The following is a 25,761-nucleotide window of genomic DNA, read 5'->3' as shown; positions in this document are numbered from 1 at the left end:
AGAGTTTCGGACTCTTAAGACCAAAAAAGCTTGAAAATTACAGCTCTAGAGCAACCTCCTTGCCGTTTTTCAAGGAATTGGCTTTTGTAAATTTATTGTTTGGTCTTACTTCTCATAAGATTTGAGTTAAATGATTTTGGAAGTATACCACCATTGCACCCCATCAGGAGGCATTGACGTCTGGTTGCCCATTTTGTGGGGTCAGCTTGTTTGATCATTTGGTTGGCTTGGTAAAAGGGAGACTGCACAGGTGGTTTTTTTTTTTCTTCATTTTATAATGAATAAATTATCTGTGGGTCAATACTTTTGAGTCTTTCCTTTTCCTTTTTATAAATAGTATCTCTTTAAAAATACAATTTCTAATTGTTTGTTGCTGGTATATGGGAATGCTGTTAACTTTTATATCTTTTACCCACAATTTTGCTGAACTCTCCTGTTATTTCCAAAATATTTTCTATAGATTTTGTTGGATTTTCTATATAGGCAGTAATTTGAGCTATAAATAATGACCATTTTCTTTCTTCCTTCAGTCTTTACCCTTTTTATTATCTACTAGGCTTACTAGTATGTTCAATATAATTTGAATAGAAGTAATTATTACAGGAATCTTTATCTTATTTCTGATTTTTTTTATTCTTCTCACCATTGTGTGTTATGTTTGTTCTGTGTTTTTAGTAAATAACATTTTATCAGTTTAAAACTTCTCAGCTGAGTGTTGATAGCATGGTCCAACAAAAAGAGAGAATAGGGTAGATTGTGTCTTGGTTAATATATTCTTAGTGTATGTATGTGTTTTCTTTGTTAAATTTTCATTTTTTTCCTTCTTGCTGTTGGATTATGTCCTTGGTTTGCTAAATTTATTGGCTCAAAAGCACTCAGAAGTGTAAAAGGTACTGATACAATGTGAATGTGTACCTATCATCACTCAGAATCGCCTGGAGAGATGGAAACACAGAGTGTGGGGAAACAGAGTGTGGGGAAACACAGAGTGTGGAGCACACTGCTGTGTTTGGAAAGGACTCCCTGGGTGCTATACACTAATAACTCCAAGAAGGCCTTTGCATGATTTCCAGAGGCTTCCCAATAGCACACCTGAGAAAAACTGCCTGCACATCTCTGCATAGGCTTGATCTTTACAGCCTGAAACAGTACAATTTTGAATGCTGAGCATAGGGTATCAGGATTTCTTAAGACCGAATGTGGTAAAAATGGCTTGATTGCTAAGATTTTTACTCTTTCCCAACTCTTGATTTCTTTATCCTTCAGAGAAAGAGATTGATGCAATGTCACTGGGTATATTTAAGAACCATAAGTAGATGCTGCAACACAACACAAGAACATACTATCTAGAGCCAAAGACAACCAACCAAGTTATTTAGAAACTGCTCACCTTTGAATCCCAAGCCGAGCATTTAACCTGCCAGTTCTGAGGTTTATGTGTATAGTGGTACTTTCTGGTGAACCTCGAAAATAGCCAGTGAGACTCAGAATCTGTGGGTTCATACTTGATTCAGATATCCAGAACATCTGGAAGAAGCACCTTTTGCCATTCCCAGGACCCTATTGTTGTGTTTGAGATTTTCTATTTAGTAAAATATAAAATAAGAAAAACTGACTGGAAGTGGACTCTGACTTACACTAACACTGAACCTAATATGCTTATCTTAGTGAAAGACTGGTTCAGAGATGCAATAATAATAATGTTTATTAATTTAAAAACATTAATGCTTATGTTGCTGTAAAATATTGTGATGAATACTTTTCTTAAACTGAAATTATTATTGCATGTGTGTGGGATGATCATGAAGCCTGAGGGTGTCAGAAGTTGGAGAAACACTGATGTGTGGTGGGGAAACTCTTTGAGGTTTTTTGGAATAGTTAGAGGCCACGGCTTTGAAGAGTATTGCAAAAGGATATTCCTATTATATGATATTAAAATAATGCATGCTTGTTTATATTTTCAGGGCACCTTTGATGATTACTTGGAATTATTCCTGCAGTTTGGTTATGTGAGCCTTTTCTCCTGTGTTTACCCATTAGCAGCTGCCTTTGCTGTGTTAAATAACTTCACTGAAGTCAATTCAGATGCCTTAAAAATGTGCAGGGTCTTCAAACGTCCGTTCTCAGAACCTTCAGCCAGTATTGGTGTGTGGCAGGTAATTGTTTGAGAAAATAATTATTCCTTTAAAAAATAAAAATATGAGGTGTTCTGACAGGGAGAAAAAATTTAAAAAGTAAGCCCTACAGAGAGATTTAGGAAAACTGAGTTTGTTTGTTTTGTTACAAACTAGCTGTGTGGCCTTAGATAACCATTAACTTTGTCTAGCTTCACTTTTCTTGTTTTTAAAATTGGGGGTTAGGCGAGATAAATATAATTTCTAAGACCCCTTTTAGATGTGAAACTCTGACTATCTTCTGGGAAAGTAGCCAGCTGAGACTTCATCTCAGCCAGTATTAATGAGACCCTCCCTGCTACAGTGTCAGTGGAAGCCACATGGGGAGCCTAGACTTCTGCTCCTATCTGGCAGTAATAGACTCCTTTTTTAGTTTCTGCTAGTCTAGTTTTCTAGTCCTGGGGTGGTCTCAGAGGAAGCCTAGTGGAATATAAGGAGTTTCCACCACAACCCTGCACAGTGGAGGCCACATGGGAACATATATGAGGCACCTGTCCTTCTCTCCCTGAGGGAAGAATCTGTAGAGGTCTGGTGGGAAGCCAGAGCACCCATCCTTGTCCAGCAATAATGAGGAATCCCCGCTGGGTGCCAGTAGTTTCTACAGGGGGAACCTGGACTTCTACCTCTACCTGATAGTAGTAAGGCGTTATCCCCTCTTCCCTTGCTGGAATGGTGTCAGAGAAATCAACTAAAACAGAAGGTTTAAATAAGATTTAGAATCTTATCTCTCCTAACATGTCCAGGTTTCTATTTAAAAAATCACTGATCAGACTGGGTGTGGTGGCTCACACCTGTAATCGCAGCACTTTGGGAGGTTGAGGCAGGCGGATCACCTGAGCTTAGGAGTTTGAGACCAGCCTGGCCAACATGGTGAAACCCCATCTCTACTAAAAATAAAAAAATTAGCCAGGCATGCTGCTGGGTGCCTGTAATCCCAGCTACTCAGGAGGCTGAGGCAGAAGAATCACTTGAACCCGAGAGGAAGAGGTTGCAGTGAGCTGAGACTGCACCATTGCACTCCAGCTTGGGTGACAGAGCGACACTCCATCTCAAAAAAAAAAAAAAAAAAAAAAAAGAAAAATCACTCATCATAGAAAGAACCAGGAAGAAATCAAGCTTAATGAGAAAAGACAGTCAGCAGATGACACTACCAAGATGACACAGGTTAGAAATATTGGACAGAGATTTTAAAACAGCCTTATATAAAAGTTTTAATGAGTAATTATGACCATATCTGAAACAAATGAAAAAACAGACCCCTTTTAGATGTGGATGTCTCAGCAAAGAGATGGAAGATATAAAAGAGAATCGCATTGATATTTTAGAAATGACAAATACCATAACTGAAATAAAAAGCACACTGAATGAATGCAACAGCAGAATGGAAGGGACAGAGAAAATAATCAGAAACTGGAAAATAGAATAAAAGAAATTATCAGCTGGGTGCTGTGGCTCACGCCTGTAATCCCAGCACTTTGGGAGGCCAAAGCAGGCAGATCACGAGGTCAGGAGTTCAAGACCAGCCTGGCCAACATGGTGAAACCCCATCTCTACTAAAAATACAAAAAATTAGCTGGGCCTGGTGGTGGGCACTTATATCCCAGATACTTGGGAGGCTGAGGCAGGAGAATCGCTTAAACCTGGGAGGCAGAGGTTGAAGTGAGCTGGATCGCACCACTGCACTCCAGCCCGAGCAACAGTGCGAGACTCCATCTCAAAAAAAAATTAGCTGGGTGTGGTAGCGGGCACTTATAATCCCAGCTACTTGGGAGGCTGAGGCAGGAGAATCACTTAAACCTGGGAGGCAGAGGTTGAAGTGAGCTGGATCGCACCACTGCACTCCAGCCCGAGCAACAGTGAGAGACTCCGTCTCAAAAATAAAAAGAGGGAAATTATCCAGGCTGAACAACAGAGAGAAAATATTCTGTAAGAACAAACATAACCTCAGGGACCTCTGTGGGTATAAAAAAGAGCTCACATTCATGTCACCGAAGTTACAGAAGGAGAGAAGAAGGAGGGAGGGGCCCAAAAAGTACTTGAGTAAATAATGGCTAAGAACTTTTTAAATGCGGCAAGAGACCCAAAACTGCAGAATTAAGAAGCATTGTGAACCTCAAACAAGATAAAACAAAGAAATCCTTGCCAACACACATCATAAACACATGAAAGCTAAAGACAGCATTTCAAGAGCATCAAAAGAGAAATAACATCTCACCTATAGGGGAAAAACAATTAGAATGACAGCCAATTTCTTATTGGAAACATGGAGGCCAAAAGAAAGTGGCAAAATATTTTTCAGGTCCTTTAAGAGTTGTCAATATAGAATCCTGGCTGGGTGCGGTGGCTCACGCCTGTAATCCCAGCTCTTTGGGAGACTGAGGCAGGTGGATCACCTGAGGTCCGAAGTTTGAGACCAGCCTGACCAACATGGTGAAACCCCATCTCTACCAAAAATACAAAAATTAGCTGGCTGTGGTTGCAGGTGCCTGTAATCCCAGCTACTTGAGAGGCCGAGGCAGGAGAATTGCTTGAACCTGGAAGGCGGAAGTTGCAGTGAGCCGTAGGTTGCAGTGAGCTGGGATCACACCATTGCACTCCAGCCTGGATGACAAGAGCAAAACTCCATCTCAAAAAATAAAAAAAGTATGTGTGTGTGTGTGATATATATATATATATATATATATATATATATATATATATATATATATATATCTCCCCAGAGATAATATTTTTCAGAAATGAAGGAAGAAGCAAGACACTTTCAGATGAGAGCGAACTAAGAGAATTTGTTGCCAGTAGACCTAGCCTAAGAGAATAGCTATAGGAAGTTCTCTTAACTAAGGAATTATAAAGGAAGAAATCTGGGAACCTGAGGAAGAAAAAACATGGTAACCAAAAATATTAGTAAACAAAATAGACTTTTCTTCTCTTACTGAGTTTTCTATGTTATGTTTGATGGTTGAAGCAAAACTTATAATACTGTCCAATGATTCTAAATATATGTAGAAAAAAATGTTTTATTTATTTTTTGTAGACATGGGCTCCCACTGTATTGACCAGGTTGGTCTTAAACTTTTGGCCTCAAATGATCCTACCACCTTGGCCTTCCAAAGTGCTAAGATTACAGGCATGAGCCACTACACCCAGCCTATGTAGACAAGATAACTCTCTGATTCTTTCCCCTGTGTCAAGACAAGTATATTATAAATAAAGGATGGTAGAGGGAGGTAAGGTTTCTGTGCTTCACTGAAACTGATAAATGATGACACAAGTAGAATGTGGTAAGTTATGGATATGTAATACCTAGAGCAACCACTGAAAACATTACACAAAAGGTATACTGAGGAACATTATAGATAAACTAAAATGGAATTCTAAACAATGTTCAAGTAAACCACAGTAAGACAGGAAAAAGAAAGCAGAGAAATGAAAAACAGGGAACAAACAGAAAACAAGGAAATGACCAGCCATACATCCTAACATATCAATAAATACGTTACTTGTAAATGGTCAGACAACAATTAAAGACAGAGATTGGGAGAGTGGATTAAAACACATGACTGAAGTATATGCTGTCTTTAAGAATCTCAAGTCAAATATGATTTAGGTGGGTTGAAAGTAAAAGAATAGAAAAAGATGTATATGGAAATATTAAAAGAAAGAAGGAATGACTATATTAGTGTCAGATAAAGTAGACATCTGAGCAAAAATTGCCAGAGAGGACCATTCTATGATAAAAGTGTCAAATTACCAGGAAGACATAGCAATCTTAAATGTGTATGTACCAAAGAACAGAGTTTCAAAATATGTGGGGGAAAAAAAACTTGAACTGAAAGGGGAAATATTAATAGATGACCAGGAGAAATGAATGGATATGTTCATACAAAGACTGCACAGGAATGTTCATAGCAACTTTATTCACAGTAACCCCAAACTGGAAACAACCCGACTTGCCACCAGTAGGCAAACGGATAACAAAAATTTTGACATATTTATAAAATGGAACCCTGCTCAATAAAAAAGAAATGAAATAGTGATACATAAAACATGGATCAATCACTGAATCATTATGCTGCTTGAAAGAAGCAGACACAAAAGAATGTATACTGTATGATTTTAGTTATATCTGATTTTTGGAATATGCAAACAAATCTATCTTGACAAAAAGCAGATCATATTTTGCTTGGACCCAGGTGTAAAGAGAGGGCTGAATTGCAAGGGTCATGAGGAATCTTTTGGGGGAAATGGAAATGTCCTGTGTCTTGTTTGTGGTGCTGGTGGTTTCACAGGTAAATACACCTATCAAAATGTGATGAAGTATATACTTTAAATGCATGCAGTTTATTGTATGTAAATTATAACTCAATATAGGTGATTTTTTAAAAACCTGAAAGTTTAGTTACAAACATACTGCAAGTTCAGGAAGCCAGGCACTGTCATATGCTGCTGGTGGAAGCATGAGCTGGTCAACCCATGCAGTGCAGCTTCGTATTATCTATCAAAATTACAAATGGATATCCCCTTTGACTCAGCCATTTCACTCTCCAGAATTTAGCCTCTTTCCACATTTGTTAAATGATGTTCTTATAAGATCACCAATTGTAGCATTGTTTGTAATAGCAACTAAATGCCCACCAGTAAGAAAATGGTTACATAAATTCTGATAACGTCCGTGTAATAAAATGCTGAAGCAGATGTGGCAAAGAATGAGGGAGCTGTTTTAGTATTGACACAGAAAGTCCCTCAAGACACTTTAAATGACCAAAGCAAGGGACCTGACAGGGAATAGGAAAGAGTGTATATGTTCAAGTTTGCTTGTTTTGCATAAAAGTGTCTGGAAGAATACATAAGAAACTGCAAATAGTGGTTATCTTCTAGGGGGAATGGGAGCTGGGAAGTGGAAGAAAAGGGGAGAAGGGAACAAGACACTCTTCACTATGTACTTAGAATTTTTGATTTTTAAGCTATGTGAATATAATCAAAAGTAAGTAAATAGAAATTTTAAACTAAAGACAGTCTTAGATTTCTTATGAAGAAAACTGTGGAAAAATAATCAGACTACACAAAAGATTTCTAAATTGTAAGATGGCAGAAGTTCTTCATGGGACAAGATGTATTCATATTAAGTTTGGATTCAGTCATCTTTTGTTTTGCTTCTTTTAAAATTAATGTTTCTAATAGTACGTGTGTTTCTTGGAATTAGTGGGTAAATTATTAAGTAGTGATCACCATATGCTTTATATTAAAGAAAAAAAGAGCAATGGTCACAACATTTCTCCATCCATCCTTTGCAGTATGCACCAAAGTCTCCTTCAGGGGATGCTGGACCAGTTTGTCTAGTATGTCTCAGTGGGGCCTAGCATCTATATTTTTCTAAAGTTCTACATTTGATTTGCTAAATGATGCTAGGAAAGGATCACCATTTATCACTGGTGCCTTGATTGTAAAGCTGTTTATGGCTGAGTCAGATGTGGTGTGTGATGTCAAAGTAAAAGGATGATTTCACAACATAAGTTCTGTTTGAAATGTTACCTGTTTTTTAATGTGAAACATTTTTCCCTGGCAGCCCTACTTTAGATTCCCCTTAGATGTGAGTAGAGTAACTTTAACAGTATTCCCAATTCAGGTCCAGGGCTGCCTCCAATTAGGAAGATAGAACATACTGCTTTGGGATATTCATGCCAAAAGTGTCTAAAATACTGCCTAACAGTATGGCTTTTTTCAGCTAAAAAAAATCATACCATGACAGAGAAAAAAGTTTAAAATGTACTTGGAATGTTTAGAACTAGGGTAAGACATTTTCCTTGATTTTTAGATAATATGAAAAAGGATGAGGAAATATGGAAGCAGTCATTGCAATTTTTAATTTCCGTTCTTTTTTCTTTTAGTTGGCTTTTGAAACGATGAGTGTTATATCTGTGGTCACTAACTGTGCTCTGATTGGAATGTCACCACAAGTGAATGCAGTCTTTCCAGAGTCAAAAGCAGACCTCATTTTGATTGTAGTGGCAGTGGAGGTAAGTAAAGATTTAAACTTCTTTTAAGCAGCATCCATATCACATTTCTCTATTCCAAAGCAGTGCTGTCTTGGGCTGTCCATGGCTGACAATTGAGCAATATGGATTTACTGGTAAGAAAGCAAAAACGGTTCAAGTAATAGAAGAATCAGGCTTTGTATTTATGGTTATTGCCCAAGTATGAAAAACTGTCACCCTAATGCAAACAGGAAGTGACATTTCCACTATTATGCTGGTCTGCCCAGTGCTAAGTAGGTAAATCCTATTTGAGGGTCAGGCACCATGGCTCATGTTTGTAATCCCAGCACCCAGGCCAAGACAGAATGACATGAGGCCAGGAGTTCAAGACCTGGGCAACATCATAAGACCCTGTCTTCACAAAAAATTTAAAAATTACCTGATGTAATTTGGTACCTGATGTGTTGGTTCATTCTTGTAGTCCTAGCTATTTGGGAGGCTGAGGCAGGAGGATTGATTGAGCCCTAGAGTTCACAGTTATAGTGAGCTTTGATGGCACCACTGCACTCCAGCCTGGTCAACAGAGCGAGACACTGTGGCTTAAAAAAAAAATCCTATTCAAAATCAAATTCTATACATTTAATATGTATTTTTAGTCTATTTTAGAGAAAAGACAGTTCTACTTTCTTAAGCAAATAAATCCTAAGAAATGCTTTTTGATAATGACTTAAGTCTCATTTGCTACAGGTGTGAAATTCATTGTGAAACACTCTCAAACTTCAAAATGTAATTGGTAGGACGATACATAATTTCACATGCAAAGCACAAGTAGGCTGTCTGTGCTCTTTTTAGGTTTTTCTTTTATCATGTTTCAGAATATGGATCACTGTAACATCTTGGAAATTAAGCACTAACCAAATGTAAATGGAATAATTTGTAGGAATTTTTTTTGTTGCTTGTAATTATAGTTGTCAAGAATATTGTGACCACCTTTCATTTTTAGATATTTTAAAAACAGAACAGTTATGGAACTCTATAAAAGCAGAACTTAGGAGGATTCTGAATGGTGTTTCATATACTTAAGGCCTTAGGACTCAGGGCTGACCAGAGGAAAGGAAATCATGAACTTGCACATTTCCAGTGTTGGCTAAAGAAATATATTCTGCTTTGCTCTTTTTTGCTCTTATTGTATTTGGTAGGAATCTGTGTTCATGATAGATGCTATATGTGGAATATGCATTTTGGAGAATGATTTTAGACAGCAGTGAGTGGGAGGGAAAAGAGAATGGCCCTGACAGATACAAGTAGGTCTATTTTGAATTTTGTAAGTTGAATAGAATTTTGGAGAGCTATTTGCAAGGCTGATTTATGACCTGTGGAAGTGAGAAAACAAGACAGAGTTACCTTTGACAGGGAGAGACCAGTTGGCTGGGCTTGTAGTGCGCCTTCCTGATTTAGAATATGGCACTTAACTTCACAGATCTAAAAATTTGTCTTTGCCAGTACACTCAGAGTTAATTAAAGGCTTTTGGGACTGACTGAGACTTAAAACTCATGAAACTTACAAGGGATTGACCAGAAATCCAGGTGGTTAATTTACAATAAAAAGATACTTTACCAATACCATAACAGTGGATGTTCCAGTGAAGGTGGATTGGTTATTAGAAGATTTCTTGGTAAATTTAGAACAAGAGCAGGAGTAGTGTAATATCTTAAAAGATGTAGAAAACCTGAAAACCATCCCTGCTTCCACACAGAGCAGAGCTCTCTCATGAACCAGCTCTTGGTGTCCATCGCTAGCTTCTGAGCAATGCTGGATGAGCTCATTATAGTCCACTTCTTGATTTTTGCCCTCACTTTCTCTAGATTCCTGGCTGACTCCGTATATTACCATTGATTAGCCTACTGTTTTCTTTTGTATTTAGAGATACCTTAATCACATATTGAGGGCCTGGTTCTTCTTTCTTAATTCGGGAGACTTACTGGCCTATAATACTGTTCTGCAGGTGGCTAGTCTCACGTGTTACAGGATGGTTTTGCTAGTCTAATCCTCATGGATTCACTTAATCTGCACATTCTAGGGATACTTGGCTGTTACCCTCTAGGTTCTAATCATTATGCCTCCTCTTATTTATTTATTTATTGTCTCTTCACATTGTGTAAAAACAGCTGTTTTTTTTTTTTACCTTTATTTTTTTATTATTTTTTTTGAATTTTTAAAAAATTATTATTATTATTATACTTTGAGTTCCAGGGTACATGTGCATAATGTGCAGGTTTGTTACATATGTATACTTGTGCCATGTTGGTGTGCTGCAACCATCAACTTGTCAGCACCCATCAACTCGTCATTTACATCAGGTATAACTCCCAATGCAATCCCTCCCCCCTCCCCCCTCCCCATGATAGGCCCCGGTGTGTGATGTTCCCCTTCCCGATTGTCATTGTCTAAACTGGCAAAGTAAGAAGCATCAAGGAAGGCTCGGAAGAAGCCAGGAAGCATCAAGGAAGGCTCCCTCCAGGTTTTAGGGGGATCCTATTCCTGCCAACATCTTGATTTTGGACTTCTAGCCTCCAGACTGTGAGACAATACAGTCCTGCTGTTTTAAGCCATCTATAATAGTTTGTGATAATTTTGTTCTTTGTTTCTCTTCTGTTCTAATAACTTTTGTTAGCCGATTTTTAAAGGGTCAGTCTGCTAGCAACAAATTCTCTTTAATTTTTTTCTTCATCTGAAAACTTTTTTTCTCTTTCATTCTTAAGTATAGTTTTGCTGGACATAGAATTCATGGATGATGATCTTTTTCTTTCAGCACATGAAAAACATTTTGGTACTTCCTTCTAGTCTCCATGGTTTCGGATGAGAAATATATCATTCTAATTGGTGTTTGCCTGTAGTTAATGGGTCCTTTTTTCTCTGGCTGCTTTCAAGATTTTTTTCCCTGTATCTTTAATTTTTGAAAGTTTAATCATAATGGGTCTTAGTGTAGCTTCTTGGGGGTTTATTCCGTTTGGGGCATGCTCAGCTTCTTAGATCTGTGAGTTTTTGTCTTTAAAAAAAATTAAGGAACTTTATAGCCATTATTTCTTCAAGTACTCTTTCAGCCCCACTCTCTCCCTTCTCCTGGGATTTTGATATGAATCTTGGGTCTTTTGTATTTTCCCACAGGTCCCTAAGGCTCTGTTCAATTTTTGTCAGTCTGTTTTCTGTTATTCACATTAGGTGAATTCTGTTGATGTATTTTCAAGTTCACTGTTTCAACATCTTCTGTATGTCAACACTACTATTGAGCCCATATACTGAGGTGTTTTTTAAAAAAAATTTCTACCACTGCATTTTTCAGCTCTATAGTTTTCATTTGGTTGTTTTTGTAAGTTGTATTTCTTTTGCATGTGGATGTCGTTTTCCCAGTACTATTTGTTGAAAAGGTCGTCTTTTCCCTAATGAGTGGTCTTGGCACCCTTGTTGAAAATCATTTGACTGTGTATGGAAAGTTTGCAAAATCATTTGACTGTATGTGCGGAGTTTATTTCTGGGCTCTTGATTCCATTGGTCAGTGTTTCTGTTTTTATGCCAGTGCCATACTCTTGATTTCCGTAGCTTTGTAGTATGTTTTGAAGTCAGGCGGTGTGAGACTACTAACTTTGTTTTTCTTTTTCAAGATTGTTTTGGCTGTTTCAGTGTGTATTTGTGTCAATGTGCTTGCAGTAAGCTATGGCTATTTATTTTATGATATTTTAAAATGTTAACTATTGATCAGAAGTTGGATTATATTGGCACAGATGGGTCCTCTCTTTCTGCCACAGTGTGTATTTGAAGATTTGTTTTGTTTATACCTTATTGACTTTCATACATTTGAGAGGGCCCTAGCTTTGGTTTCTCAATAGAAAATTTTGTGTGTCAGGACAAAACAAAGCTCAAGCTGTTTAAATAGCCAAAAAATTAGAAATTTACCAATTTTATTCTAATGTTGCTGAGACCTCAGCTGAATGCCATCTGGTCTTGTAATGAATCCAAAAAGTGTAACATTTGCAAATAGAATAGAAAATACAAATTTTTGGTTTGCTACCATTAAGTTTGTAAAATCGTGTTGAAATTCTAATTCTGAATTTTACAAGGTAACTGTGAGGTGATAGATAGGATAATTAGATTAATTTTGCTAATCATTTCACAGGATATACATATTTCAAAATATGTTGTGTAACTTAAATATATTCAATTTCTATTTGTCAGTTATACCTCTGTAAAGCTGGAAAAAAAGAATGTTACAGAATGTTCATCAAAACTATCAGTGGGCCGGACGTGGTGGCTCATGCCTGTAATCTCAGCACTTTGGGAGGCTGAGGTGGGCAGATCACCTGAGGTCAGAAGTTCGAGGCCAGCCTGGTCAATATGGTGAAACACCATCTCTACTAAAAATACAAAAATTAGCCGGGTGTGATGGTGCGTGCCTGTAATCCCAGCTACTTGGGAGGCTGAGGCAGGGGAATCACTTGAACCCAGGAGGCAGAGGTTGTGGTAAGGTGAGACTGTGCCACTGCGCTCCAGCCTGTGTGACAGAGTGAGACTCTGTCTAAAAAAAAAAAAAAATAGAATTTTTTACTGGAGTCTACATAATGTTCTTATTGATTTAAAAAAGTTTTGCTAGTAGCATATTAAATTAGCAGCATACTATACTTTCATATGTTTATTCATGGTCCCTATAAGAGCAGAAATTTTACTAACTCAAAAAATGCCATAATCTATAAATACATAAAAATCCTCATAAATTTTTAACGTCTTGATGGAAAAAGCAATTTAAGATGCTTTTTTTCTCCAAATTAATTAACCAAATAAATATCCAGATACACTTACATGATTAGAATTTGTTAACAGAACAAACACGACTTAGAAAATGTAACAGTTTTATAAAGTTGATGTTGAGTGTTAATGTTCTCAGAATTTAAAATTGGATGAATTGATAGTTTCTATTGCTTTCTGGATCATATTTCCAAAGCCAGTTCACTTTATTTTTTATGTAGGTTTCCGATTCTTCTTCTTCTGTTTTTTTTTTGTTTGTTTTTTTTTTTTCCGACAGAGTCTTGCTCTGTCACCCAGGCTGGAGTGCAGTGGCACGATCTTGGCTCACTGCATCCTCTGCCTCCTGGGTTCAAGCAATTCTCGTGGCTCAGCCTTCCAAGTAGCTGGGATTACAGGTGCACACCACCATGCTTGGCTAATATTTGTATTTTTAGTAGAGACAGGGTTTCACCATTTTGGCCAGGCTGATCTCAAACTCCTGACCTCAAGTGATCTGCCTGCTTCAGCCTCCCAAAGTGCTGGGATTACAGGTGTGAACCACCACACCTAGCCCTGATTCTTCATTTTTTTTAAAGCTTGATTTAGTACTGATGAAATTGAGTAAAGGCAAAAATGATCACTACTGTATTCTGAGAACTGTCATGTCTGTCACAACTTTTGTGTATTTACTGCCATCTAGTGTTGCCTTTAAAAATTAATGACACTTGAATACTACTTTTATTTGCAGAATAGTTAAAGAAATTTTTATGGACTGAACCAGAGAATAACCTACCAATGTAATAGATGAAAACATATGAAAATGCCATTTTTTGTTTGTTAAAAATAAATATTGGCGGTGTCATAAAGTTCAGCCCTCAAGATTAAATCAATATTCAAATAGTTTCCCTTAAGTAATTATCATCCTTTCTTTTGAGGCAAACTTAGTTTACTTTTTTTATGTAATTTTTAGCAAAAAATTACTACTTTACTTGCAGAATTACATATGTCTCCAATTTCTAAAAAATGGAAATGGCCTGATATCCTCCAAATATCAAATCTTAGCTAATACTTCATTTTAGTAATAAATGAATTGACAATTTCCTTTTAATTCTAAAATTGGCAAGATGTAGCTATCAGATATGTTGAACACTTAACAATTTACCTACTAAAATCTGTTCTTTTTCTAAGCTGAAAATGAGTTAACTACTCACTCCAGAAGTTATACTGCATTTCTGATGTTTAGGGCCTGGTGACCACCAAGCTTGCTAGTACCATGCATGTTTAATTGGTGGTTTAAAAAATGTCATTTAATTGCAGTTTCCTTTTAAAAATAAGTTTTCATGTGGCACCCCCTCTCCCTCTACCAGCAGCTGCTTAGAAGCAGAATTAAGGCCGGGCATGGTGGCTCACGCCTGTAATCCCAGCACTCTGGGAGGCCAAAGCGGGCAGATCACGAAGTCAGGAGATCGAAACCATTCTGGCTAACACGGGGAAACCCCGTCTCTACTGAAAAGACAAAAAATTAGTGGGCACTGTGGCAGACTCCTGTAGTCCCAGCTACTCAGGAGGCTGAGGCAGAAGAATGTCGTGAACCTGGGAGGCGGAGCTGGCAGTAAGCCGAGATCACGCCACGACACTCCAGCCTGGGCGACAGAGCAAGACTCCATCTCAAAAAACAAAAAAAAAACAAAAAAAAAAAAAGAAAAAGGAAAAGAAAAGAAGCAGAATTGAGTCTAATCTGTAATACCAGAGGTATCCTCTGAGAATGAACTGAGCCTTTCCAGATTCTTTTGTGCCCTGACTCACAGGCTTATTTTCCTAGTTTCAGATTTGAAAGTTGCAAGCATTATACAGATAATTCCTATGTATTCTTTATCAGGATTCACTAATTTTGAACATTTTGTCACACATGTGTTCTTCCTCTCTCTCAACTAAGAGAGAGGGAGGGAGGGAGGGAGGGAGAGAGAGAGAGAGAGAGAGGGAGAAACAGAGGGAGAGGAGAGAGATTTGTAGATATTTGAAACTATACAAATGTAGTTTCTATCCCTATACTGCCTATTAGTGTATCACCTTGTCTTGTGAGCCCATTTCCTTGACTGCAGAGTGAGGCCAGTGCAGCCTCCCTTGCATGAGTGCTCTAAAGAATAGAAACGACACATGTGTAACTCTGATTATGTGTCTGGTATTGAGGAGGTGCTTACTAATTTGCAGGTCTTGTTACCACTCTCACAAGGTGAGGCATAGATGAGGTTGTATATGTAAATGCCAAACACAGAGCTGAGTACTTGGTCAAGGCACAGTGGATGTGAGCTGCAGTTCTAACCACTTCAGTATCAGAATGAAACTTTTGTTATCTTTATTATCATTTTCATCATTATTTGTTTAAGCAGGCACTGTCACAGCATAGAGGTAGCTTGGGGTGTCAAAGTCTGGTGGTAGCTGAATTAGAATCCCAGCATTTCCTTTTAATCTTTGAGTCTCAGTTTCCTTGGATATAAAATGGAGACATTGGTAGTGTACACTAGAAGTGTCAGGCACCATGTTCGATGCAGAGGAGGAAGTGGAAAATTGATAACAGTTTATAGCACCACCATTGTTAATGAGTTTCTCTTTCAGCAATTAGTTCGTGTGTCTCTGTTGGCTCTAGATTTGTTGTCATGGGCCAGGCTGTCCATCGTAACATTGGATTGGTTCCGTCTGTGTTACAGTTTGCTGCTTACATGTTTATCTCCCTCTCTTATGTACCTTCTATCTGTGGCGTGGCTGTTTTCTTCTCTCTGCTGATCTTGCTTCCACGCCTCAGCCTAGCCCTCCCTCCCTCTCATTCATCCCTCATCAAGACCTGCTGATTCTGACTTCTGAGTATTTGTTTCAGTTCTCTCCCGTGTCACTCAGTAGAGTTACTTTAACTCTTTGTTTTCAAGTGATTAAGTAACTGCTTGTTAAATGTTTATTAATGAATGAATGAGTCATATATAGTTTTTTTTATTCAGTGAACATATAGTTAGTGCCAATTACTTAAAAATTAATTTATAATTATAAGGACTTTGATAATGTACCTTTGAGAAGTATACTAAGAAAACCCTTAGGTAAAATATTAAAATTATATCATTTATAAGAAAAGGCAAACTATATTGGGCAGTATGGTACAGTGGTTGAGAACATGGGTTCTGGGTTCAAATCCTGGCTATACCACTGACTAGCTCTGTGTCTTTGAATGAGTACCTGCTTCTACAAACTTAGGATTAAATGAATAAATGCATGCAGTGTATTTAGTACAGTGCCTGGCAAGATTAAGTGTTTAGTTTTGTTAGCTATTATTGTCATTGTTTCTGAAAAACAATCTGTTCTCATAGAAGTTGCTTCACCTAATTGAAAGGTTTGATTAAGTTCTGAGAATTCAGTTTAAAAACTTAGCCGAGGAAGGAGCCCACAACCAACTAAGTTATTAATCTGGTCACCATTTCCCATTGTTGAGCATGAGTTGGGTTGTTTTTTTATTTTTGGATTAGGATACTTTTGAATAGAATTGTGGAACTGGGTTTTTTCTTCCTCCTCTTGCTTCCTTTATTCCTGTGATAATCTTGGAATTTACTAGTCTTTCCATGGGCTCTTTAGCTTTTATCTAGATGAAACATTGCTCTGTGTTGTCCTAATGTTGTGGGAATAATTAGAGAGTGAAATCAAATGCTTACATGGAATACATATTTATTATGTGCTTAAAATATGCTAGGCATTACTAAGATACATCCCTGGCTTTAGGAATGCTCACAGACAGAACTATCCAAGAGATACATTTCAGTACAATAGGAGGCCTCTTTCTTCACCTCCTTCCCCTTTTGACGCAGCTCTCTCCTTTCCCTCCTAACAGTGCCCTGACTAGTGCAGGCTCTGTCGGCCTGCTGAGCAGGCATTGGTGTGAGGATGATGGGGAAGATGTCCTGTTACTGAGTTTATGGCTCACCGAGAGGTATTTTGTTCCCAAATCTGTTTATGTGTGGTATTCTAGTTACTGTAATTGGCATAATTTAATGAAATGGAATGGAGAATGATGAAAAGTGTGTGCTAAAATAGAGCCATCATTTCTATGAAAACCTTTGGAAAGACTTCATGAAGACAAATTGCTATCAGATTGAATAAAGATGAGACAATTATAAAAGATTGGGGAAAAAATCATCAGAATATGGGCAGCTTCCAGATTCTGTTTTTACATTGCTTCACAACTGTCTTTAAGTTTTCACTCTCCTTTAAAGAAAACAAACCTGGGCATCTTAGACATTGTCTTATAGGTGTTATTTAGGCATGTCAGACAGTGAGACAGTCCATCACTGGATTCTACTCAGAGGAAGGGCCCTAGCTCTAAAGCAAAAGATTTGCAAATTAGTGTACATTTAATGTTTGCTAAAACGAAATGAATATGTGCATTTTGTGTGATTCTTCATTTTAGCTGTTTTGATTAACAAAGGAATTATTGGCCCCAATTGTGTCATCTAAATGGGCTTCTTCTGTTCCTTGGGAGTGCTAAATTAGGATTTTAAGTTTGTCAATTAATGGGAAATACTTGTTTTGTTGAAAAACCCAATGCCCTTGGAATTGATGGTTAATGCATAATCTGTTTAAATATGACTTAGATAATATCCAGTTTTTGCAGATTACATTGCAATTTTTTAAGGTCTTACAGTGGTTAACCTAACCTGTTTCTTGCCTAAGAAAAGTTTAGGAAAAGGCAAGTCTCACACCTCTGCAAGAGATCGTTTTACATTCAGAATAGAGTTGTTTTCAGAAAAGAATTGTCTGAAAGGAGATAAGAATTAGAAAATTCAACAGCTTCTCTGTACTCTTAAGCCATAATTTCAAAGTCTGGCATCATTATTTTCTTTAAAGTGAAATCACAGAACATCATATGTATCCATATTCAAATGTAAATACTTCAGATATCCACAAACAAAAAACTGATTTGGGTTATTCATCTTCGAGGACTGTTCCTCTTGCCTCCTCTCATTTCGTGCTTTCAAGACTTCTGTCAATTACCTGCTCCCTCTGCTATCTCCTACTGCACTCCAGCCTGTGCTTCCCACTTTTAACAACAGACCTGCTAGGTGCGTCACCCTCCTCTTGGACCTGACTGCTAACCTCATTCTTGCATGTCAGTTAACTTTCCTTTCAGGTGCCTGAACCAATCCAGAGTCAAACTGACCCTCTTTCTCTGACTTCCTATCCTTTTTAATGGGGAGGTAAAAAAGCATGTTTGGTTTCATTTTTTTTCTAGGGTAGAAAGCAAGTGTTGCTTTAGAAAGTTGAAAATAGACTTGCAGCACATAAGAAACCGCTGTTCTTTACAATATTGAGTTGTGTGTTGAGCAGTCTCAAATCTAATGGAAATACATTTGAGGTGGCTCTGTGGCGGGGGACCCCTTGAAAAAGTGGAATGTGGGGGCAGCTCCAGTACCAGGAGGGAGCAGGAGGGGTGAAATAAGAGACTGTAGGTTTTCTTAGGGAGAGCGGAGAGTATGAATGGGAGGATAAGAGGTAATGGATGGGGAAACTGAAGGAGGGCTCTAAGGTCATGATGAAAACTTTGTAGCCCATTTACATTTTATTCCAAAATGATGGTTTTTTTAAAAACACTTTCAAAGTCATGACTGAAGTATTCATTTTCATTCACTTACATAAATTCTACTTGGCCATTCCAATGATCTCTAAAAATGAATACATTGCAGAATGAATTTACTGTATCTTCTTATTGTGAGATTGAACTTCCAATCCTCTCCTTACCAGGAGCAGCCTCTTCATTGGGTTGAGGAAGCTGAAACAGTTCTAGTCTATGAAGCGCCTGCCCCTGCGTGTGTAGACAGCAGGCCATGCTCCATCCTGCATCCCTCTCTGCATCTAGCCTCTCCTGTCTCTGGTCCAACCACCCTCAAGTCCAAAAGAGCAGCTGGAGTCTGCCTCAGCTTTTCCTCTTGATTGTTCTCAAATTCACCTCATTTTTTCCATTTCTTCAGTCCTGTTGGTTAGATCCTAGTTCTTTATGCCTGCCATCGTTAGTTTTTTTCTTCTGCCAGAATTACAAAGCTGCCACAGTAATTGTTGTTAACCTGTTCTTTAAGGTATCCTTCTGTATTTTCACATAACTTGTCTTATTTCAGTTTAAAAAATGGTTTCTGAATTTCTGGTCATTGCTGGAGATACAAAGAAGATAAATCACACATCTCTTGGAAGAGCTGGACTCACAAGCAGAATCATTTCAGTACCATTTTTGATACCTCTTTTCTTATTTTTTTCCCTCAGTTAAAACGCTGTCCTTAAATTCATATTTGTCAATGTGTAGACCCTGTTCAGTAACCCATTTTCTTTAGGAATGGTTTCCCACATTAACAATACCCCAAACTCAAAATGCTGTGTTAGTACCCTAGGTCAAATTTCACTTTTAGAAACACTTAGCTGTTTTTTAATACTGAAATTTTACATCAAAAATAGGGCCAGGCGTAACTCTCAGTTTTTAGTATCATAGACGTTTATGTATTTAGGGTTTGGTGAAAAGGTATAAATTTTGGCAGATCTTAATGTTTATAGTTATTTTGATATGTCGTAATTGTTCTTTTGTCTTGTTACTTCTGTCCCCCGACCCTTTTTAGTCTGTAGCTTAAAAGCTTCAGAGAGTCTTTAGTTTCTTTTGTAGTCCCCCGAGGTGCCATGTTGCTAAGACTGAATTAAATTAGAAACTATGTGAGGGTGCTTTGTGGACTCCAGGGTGCTTACAAATGTAAGATGTTAATATTACTACTATAATTTCCTCCTAATTAATAAAATGTGTTCCCAGTCTCATTATGTTATGTTATTGAAATGGACTATTTCTAAGGATGTTAAGAACAATGAATGGAAAGGAAAGGTTTTTGAATACTGGTTACTTTCTAAGAAAATTTCTTCCTATCTGACATATATTAGTTACGTGTGTGTGTGTGTGTGTGTGTGTGTGTTTTATAAAGTATGCCTGCTCCGAGATCATGGTTCTCCTCTGGTGGATGGAACAGGAGGTGGAAGGTGAGCTGCAGAATGTAAAGATATGGTTGACCCCAAGCTGTCAGTGGGCCCCAGCTGTGACCATTTTTAGGAAGCATGTAATGCTTCTATTATCCTTTCCATTTCAGTACTTCACACAGAACTAATTGGCACCATCTGTGCTAATAATTAAGCCTGTGATGTGGTCATTGGTGCACAAGGAACTCAGGTTGAGGGAATATTTCACAGCAAAAAGGAGGTGGGATATGAGCAGAAAGAATACAGTTTGTTGATATTCTTTCACGCTGGTCAGTTGTAGAAAAGGAAACCCAAGGAAAGAGGAGCTCTCTGATAGATCAATGATATTCTTCCACAGCCTATAAGCCTCTTCCCCACTGAGTGTGTAGGAAGGACATATGAGCAAGATGACAGGTAGAATTCTTGGCATTGTCTTCTCTTTGCTATTAAATTTGCCCTGGAGATTGCTGTAATATGCATCTAGTCTACATTTGGACATTAAAACTTAACTGAGGATGGTTGCCAAGAATTAAGAGTAAGGTGAGAGGTAAGGGCATTTTTTTTTTTTTTTTGAGTGATGAAATTGTTCTGTATCTTGATTATGGTGATGGTTTCGCAGCTGGGTGCATTTATTAAAACTGAAAGTGCTATACACCAAGATGAGTGATTTTCTAAGTGAAAAGGTAAATTTTAGAATGTATAAAAACTTACTGAAAAAATGCTTTAGAAAATCTTTTGTGGCTTAGGACATGTTTACAAGATGAAAAAAGTAGGCTTTTTTTCTTTTTCAAGATTAATTAAGAAAAAAACAACCTAAAACCAGCTAATCTAAAATTTGATTTTATATAGTAAATGGCTCCTTTCAAAATCCAAATAAGATTTTATAATTGAATGTTTAGGCATGTTGCTGAAAGGAACAAAAGAACAGGGCTTTTATGCTTTTCTTTCTTTGAGCCCCCAACTCCATTTTACCATAAAAGGAGCTGCTCATCTTGAGTATTGTTTTGCTGATGAGAGGAAATTAATGAGGTGAGGCATCATTCTCATACATTTGAGAATTCACTGATCAAACTTAAGAACAAAAATTATCTATTGTTTTATGTTTTAACACTCTTTCAAAATGTAGGTCATGTCCGTAAATGCAAATGACTGTGTGAAAAGTAATACGCCACTGCTGCTGACCCTTTTGAGGGCGCAGGGTATTCATGTGCTTCTAGAATCAGCAGGATTTGCAGAAGGGCAATAGGAGGTGGCACACTGGGAGTGATTGAGAATTCTAGTGCTCTGATGAGTGAAGGATCAAGGTTGATATCAGTGGAGTCATTAATAAATATAAAGTTTGTATTTGGTACTTTTTAAAGAAATAATTTCAAATTAAAGGAAGCATTTTAAGCAACTTGGAATGTTAAATTTACTTTTGCGTTTTACTTTTATCAGGAATGTTTAAATAATCTACAAAGTACCCTAAGCCAAGAAACTTTTTAAGAGTTTAAGCGGAAGAAGCGTTTTTAAAATACAAAAGACTAGAAAGTATGTGATTATGGTCCAAGTGAAAGTTAATTTATCAGTTGGATAACAAACATTTGTCAGTACTTATCTTACGGTTTTTATGCTTTAAAATAAGGGACAACAGCCTTTCAAAACTAGAGTACCAAGTCCTGCTTACTCATTCCTCTTCAAGAGAAAGAATTTTATAATCTTTAAAGTCTTTGGGAAGACTTAAAGAGACTTAATCTTTAAAGCCTTTATCAACTGATATCATAGTTACTCGTTTACACGGTAGCTGAGATTAATGGAATTTGGATTGTCAGGATTTTCCCCCTGTTCTCTTTGTCACTGTGTTACTAAAATTTACCATCATTTATATACTCACAGTGCTACTCTAACTGTGGCACACACTGTGCTGGTCTGAGAACTGTTAGTAGTTCACAGTAAGATAAGGAGCTTATGCTAAAATGTAAATCAACATACTGCTTCCTACCTTAAGAATGTCTAGGAGGCTGGGCGTGGTGGCTCATGCCTGTAATCCCAGAACTTTGGGAGGCTGAAGCAGGTGGATCACGAGGTCAAGAGATCAAGACCATCCTGGCTACATGGTGAGATCCCGTCTCTACTAAAAATACAAAAATTAGCTGGATGTGGTGGCACATGCCTGTAGTCCCAGCTACTCGGTAGGCTGAGGCAGGAGAATCGCTTGAACCCTGGAGGCAGAGGTTTCAGTGAGCCAAGATGGCACCATTGCACTCCAGCCTGGTGACAGAGCGAGACTCCATCCCGAGAGAAAAAAAAAGAATGTCTAGGTATGGTGGTTTACTCCTGTAATCTCAGCACTTTGGGAGGCCAAGGCAGGCGGATCACTTGAGGTCAGGAATTTGAGACCAGCCTGGCCAACATGGCAAAAACCTATCTCTACTAAAAATGCAAAAAATAGCGGGCTGTGGTGGTGCACGCCTGTAATGGTAGCTACTCTAGAGGCTGAGGCACGAGAATCACTTGAACCTGGGAGGCGAAAGTCATAGTGAGCTGAGATTGTGCCACTGCACTCCAGCCTGGGTGACAGAGTAAGACTCTGTCTCAAAAAAAAAAAAGTCTACATATAGGAAAAAAAAAGTTAGCAGAGCCCTAAGTGTGCTCAGTGACACAGCTGATTTACATTCTGGTACAAGTCATCTCTCGTTGGTGGGCTGCTAACAAGTAGTGCTTTGACCTGTACTGGTTTACAGCACTGTAATTAAATACATGGTTCTCTCCTCTTTAAGACAGTTGTTGGGTTTAGATAACATTCATGCTATTGAGCAGGAGCAGTGCCTGCTGTGTTGCTCCCATCCTGACTCTCAAGCTGTCATGCTCCACTGCCTTACTCTGGCTATTTCCAGGTGGACACTGGGACAGTGGGTAAGGGTGCAGGACTTTTCTGCAGAGAGGTGGCTTTCACCATTTGGCTGTGTGTATTGGTGTTGTCAGGAGTGTTGTCTGAGTCAGGGGATTACACTCTACAGAGACATGGCTGCTCCTCCCTTCCTTCCCCCAACCCCCTCTTCTCTCTGTCTCCCATTCTCTCTCGCGCATGTGCATTCACATGCACACACGTGTTCACATAGACGTGAACAGAGTTCTGAAAACAGAAGGCATTCAGATGGCCATTTCAACCACTGGGAGAAAGGACCATCCCCAAGCATTTCTATCTACTCAGCTCTTTTGTCTTCTAAAATGTAACGTTTAATCGAATTTTTAGAGAAATCATTCTTTCCCGTATATACCTCCCATGTGGACAGTGGTGGCCTGTCACATGTCTTTTGATAGTTTCATTTTTGTTATTAGCTGACAGCATGTGCAGGCTAGAAAGGTATTCTCTTACAGAAATAATTATCTTCTTTATTTACATTTTGTATATTTATTCTCTGGGTAGTAATGCATTTACATGATTCAAAACTCAAAAGGCTCAAAAACACAGTGATAAGAACCCTCTACTGCTGTCTCCCAGTCAACAAATTCCCTTCTGTGGAGGCAGCCAGTGTGATTGGTTTCTTATGTTTTGCTTCCAGGCATATTTAATGTGCAGATAAACAAGTATATATAAATAAGCATTAATTCATAAGCAGAATTTAGTGAATTTGTTTTACACTTAGTTGTATTGTACAAATAAGAACACTATTGACAATTAACAAAATTTTCAATGTAAAGGAATCCATATGTAAGATGACCTCTGATGCTATTGAACTTTGGAATTCATGACTTGAATGATATTTTACAAAGCAGTTTGACCTTTTCAAAGTAAGAGAAATCCTTGCATCATGAATAAATGACAGGTTGAAGTAAAGTGATTGGTGTGCTTATTATTTCAATTTTGGATCAGTTTCACCTGTCATTTAGTAAAAGCAAGAGCTGCTTATGAATAACAAATATTTTTGTCCTGCTTTTTGCCAAGGATAGTACTGGTCAACTGGATTGGGGTCAAAGCTAAGGAGGTATTTGTGCATTTATTAAAGTTTTTAAAATAAGAATGAATTTTTTTACTGTTCCTAAGGCCAAAGCTTGTTTAAATAGATAATTGTGGAACTATGGAATAAGAATCTGTTAGTAGAATAACTCAACAAAAATGCATTGGATTAGGGAGCTTTTGAGTGTTTTATTAATAAACTGCGTAAAACTTACATGTGATATAAGCATACTTTTTGGCCTGCAAATTCTACTTCAAATAATTTATTTTGAGGAGAGATACTTGGAGGCAGGGGCATGGCTTAGCCTCAATGATATGGTTCCTTGAATGAAATTGCCTTGACCTTCCTGTTTTCGGCTCCTTTCTCAGTCCTGTTTTTTGCTACGTCGGCTTTTCTCCCCAACCCTTACATATCCCTCAGCTTTCTTGGTTTCACTTAACAACATGCTTCTCACTTCCATCATCTGAAATGTGCTACCATTTTTTTTCTGCTAACGGCTCGTTTCCTGTTTGAGTCTTTACCAACTGTTTTGATGAAGTCTTGGGCTCTATCATGCCTAGAAGCAAGGGGAGGTATTATTGAGCTTCTCCTGGATTTAGGTCCTGGTTTTGCCATAGAGGCCACAAAGACAGAGCGTATAGAGAACGTTTGTGCCGTGCAGAACAGGGATGACCAAGTAAAGAATCATGCCTTTAGAACAGAGCATGTGCTTTACATGAGTTCCCCTCCTCACTTAGACTGAAAAAGGAACTGAGCACACATAAACCTTACCATATCACTTTGTATTTGAATCTCTGGGTTGGGGATTCCCAGATATTTTGGGGAGATTGCTATTGTTGTTTTGCATTACTCTTTTATGGGAAGAAGCATTAAAATAATATGAATTAAAATTAATTTTGCTTCATCTAACTATAAAGATATACCTTAGGAGATTTTTTGGTGGATGATGAAACTGTTCTGTACCTGATTATGGTTGTGGGTATATGAAACTATACATGTGTTAAAATTCATAAAACAATACACCAAACAGTTGATTTTATTATATGATATAAAAAAACAATTTAAAATAATTTTGTTTTGAGAATTTTATGTATCTCTGCAAATAAAGATACATCTGTGGGAGTCATTAAGGAATCAGTATTATACTGGATGAACAGTTGTATAGCCTCCTTTATGAAAACTGGGATTTCCAAGGACCTAGTCAGATTATTTCTTTCTATCTACTCCTCCCTGCATGTACACACCTACCTGTATTTTCATATTCAGTATAAAATTAGTTCTAAACTGAGCAAGGATGGCAAGGCAGCGATGATGGCTTTTTCTCCCCTAATCCTTGGAAAGAATTTTAAGCCATTAAATGTGAGAAGTTTAAGCAAAGACATAGCATTTGCAATTATCAAAGCGTCAGTGACTATTGCTTCTTTATTTAGATAGTCTGAGTCCTCTGTCCTTTTGACTATTGGACCTTTATCCCTTTGCATTACTAAGAGCTTTAGGGGAATATTTGAGACTTTCATCCTAGCTGCTTGTGATTCTACTCTTCTCCTTGTTGGCAAGGTATGGTTGATGTCATACATAGGGCTGGCAGATGAATTGGCCGGATGCTGCTTGGGAATGTGGACAGGGTAACTGAGTGAAGAGGGTTTAAATTTATTGGGTGAAGCATCCCCGAGCTTGTGACAATGCTCTTGGCTCTTTCATGATTATAGTTTTGTTGTTGTTGTTGTTGTTGTTGGAGACAGGGTCTTGTTCTGTCACCCAGGTTGGAGTGCAGTGGCCAATGGCCCGATCTTGGCTCACTACAACCTCTGCTCCCTGGGCTCAGGTGATCCTCCTGCCTCAGCCTCCTGAGTAGCTAGGACTACAGGTGC

At 38.0% G+C, this 25,761-nt stretch overlaps 1 protein-coding gene across 5 annotated transcripts in view; it reads left to right on the top strand.

The window, feature by feature from the left end:
• Positions 1 to 25,761, top strand: part of ANO10 (anoctamin 10) — a 238,809-nt gene that overhangs the window by 47,455 nt on the left and 165,593 nt on the right. For all 5 annotated transcript variants that reach the window (XR_013414552.1, XR_013414551.1, XM_015131207.3 and 2 more), the window contains 2 exons: positions 1,965 to 2,156; positions 8,063 to 8,191. Coding sequence is in view for 3 of the 5 variants with exons in the window: in XM_015131207.3 (XP_014986693.2) it covers positions 1,965 to 2,156; positions 8,063 to 8,191 (321 nt within the window). In the remaining 2 variants the exon portion in view is untranslated. The remainder of the gene's footprint in view (positions 1 to 1,964; positions 2,157 to 8,062; positions 8,192 to 25,761) is intronic.

The sequence above is a fragment of the Macaca mulatta genome, chromosome 2, assembly GCF_049350105.2.
Source record: "Macaca mulatta isolate MMU2019108-1 chromosome 2, T2T-MMU8v2.0, whole genome shotgun sequence".
NCBI lineage: Eukaryota > Metazoa > Chordata > Mammalia > Primates > Cercopithecidae > Macaca > Macaca mulatta.
The sequence above is the reverse complement of the archived record's forward strand: the minus strand, read 5'-3'. Positions and strand labels throughout refer to the sequence as shown.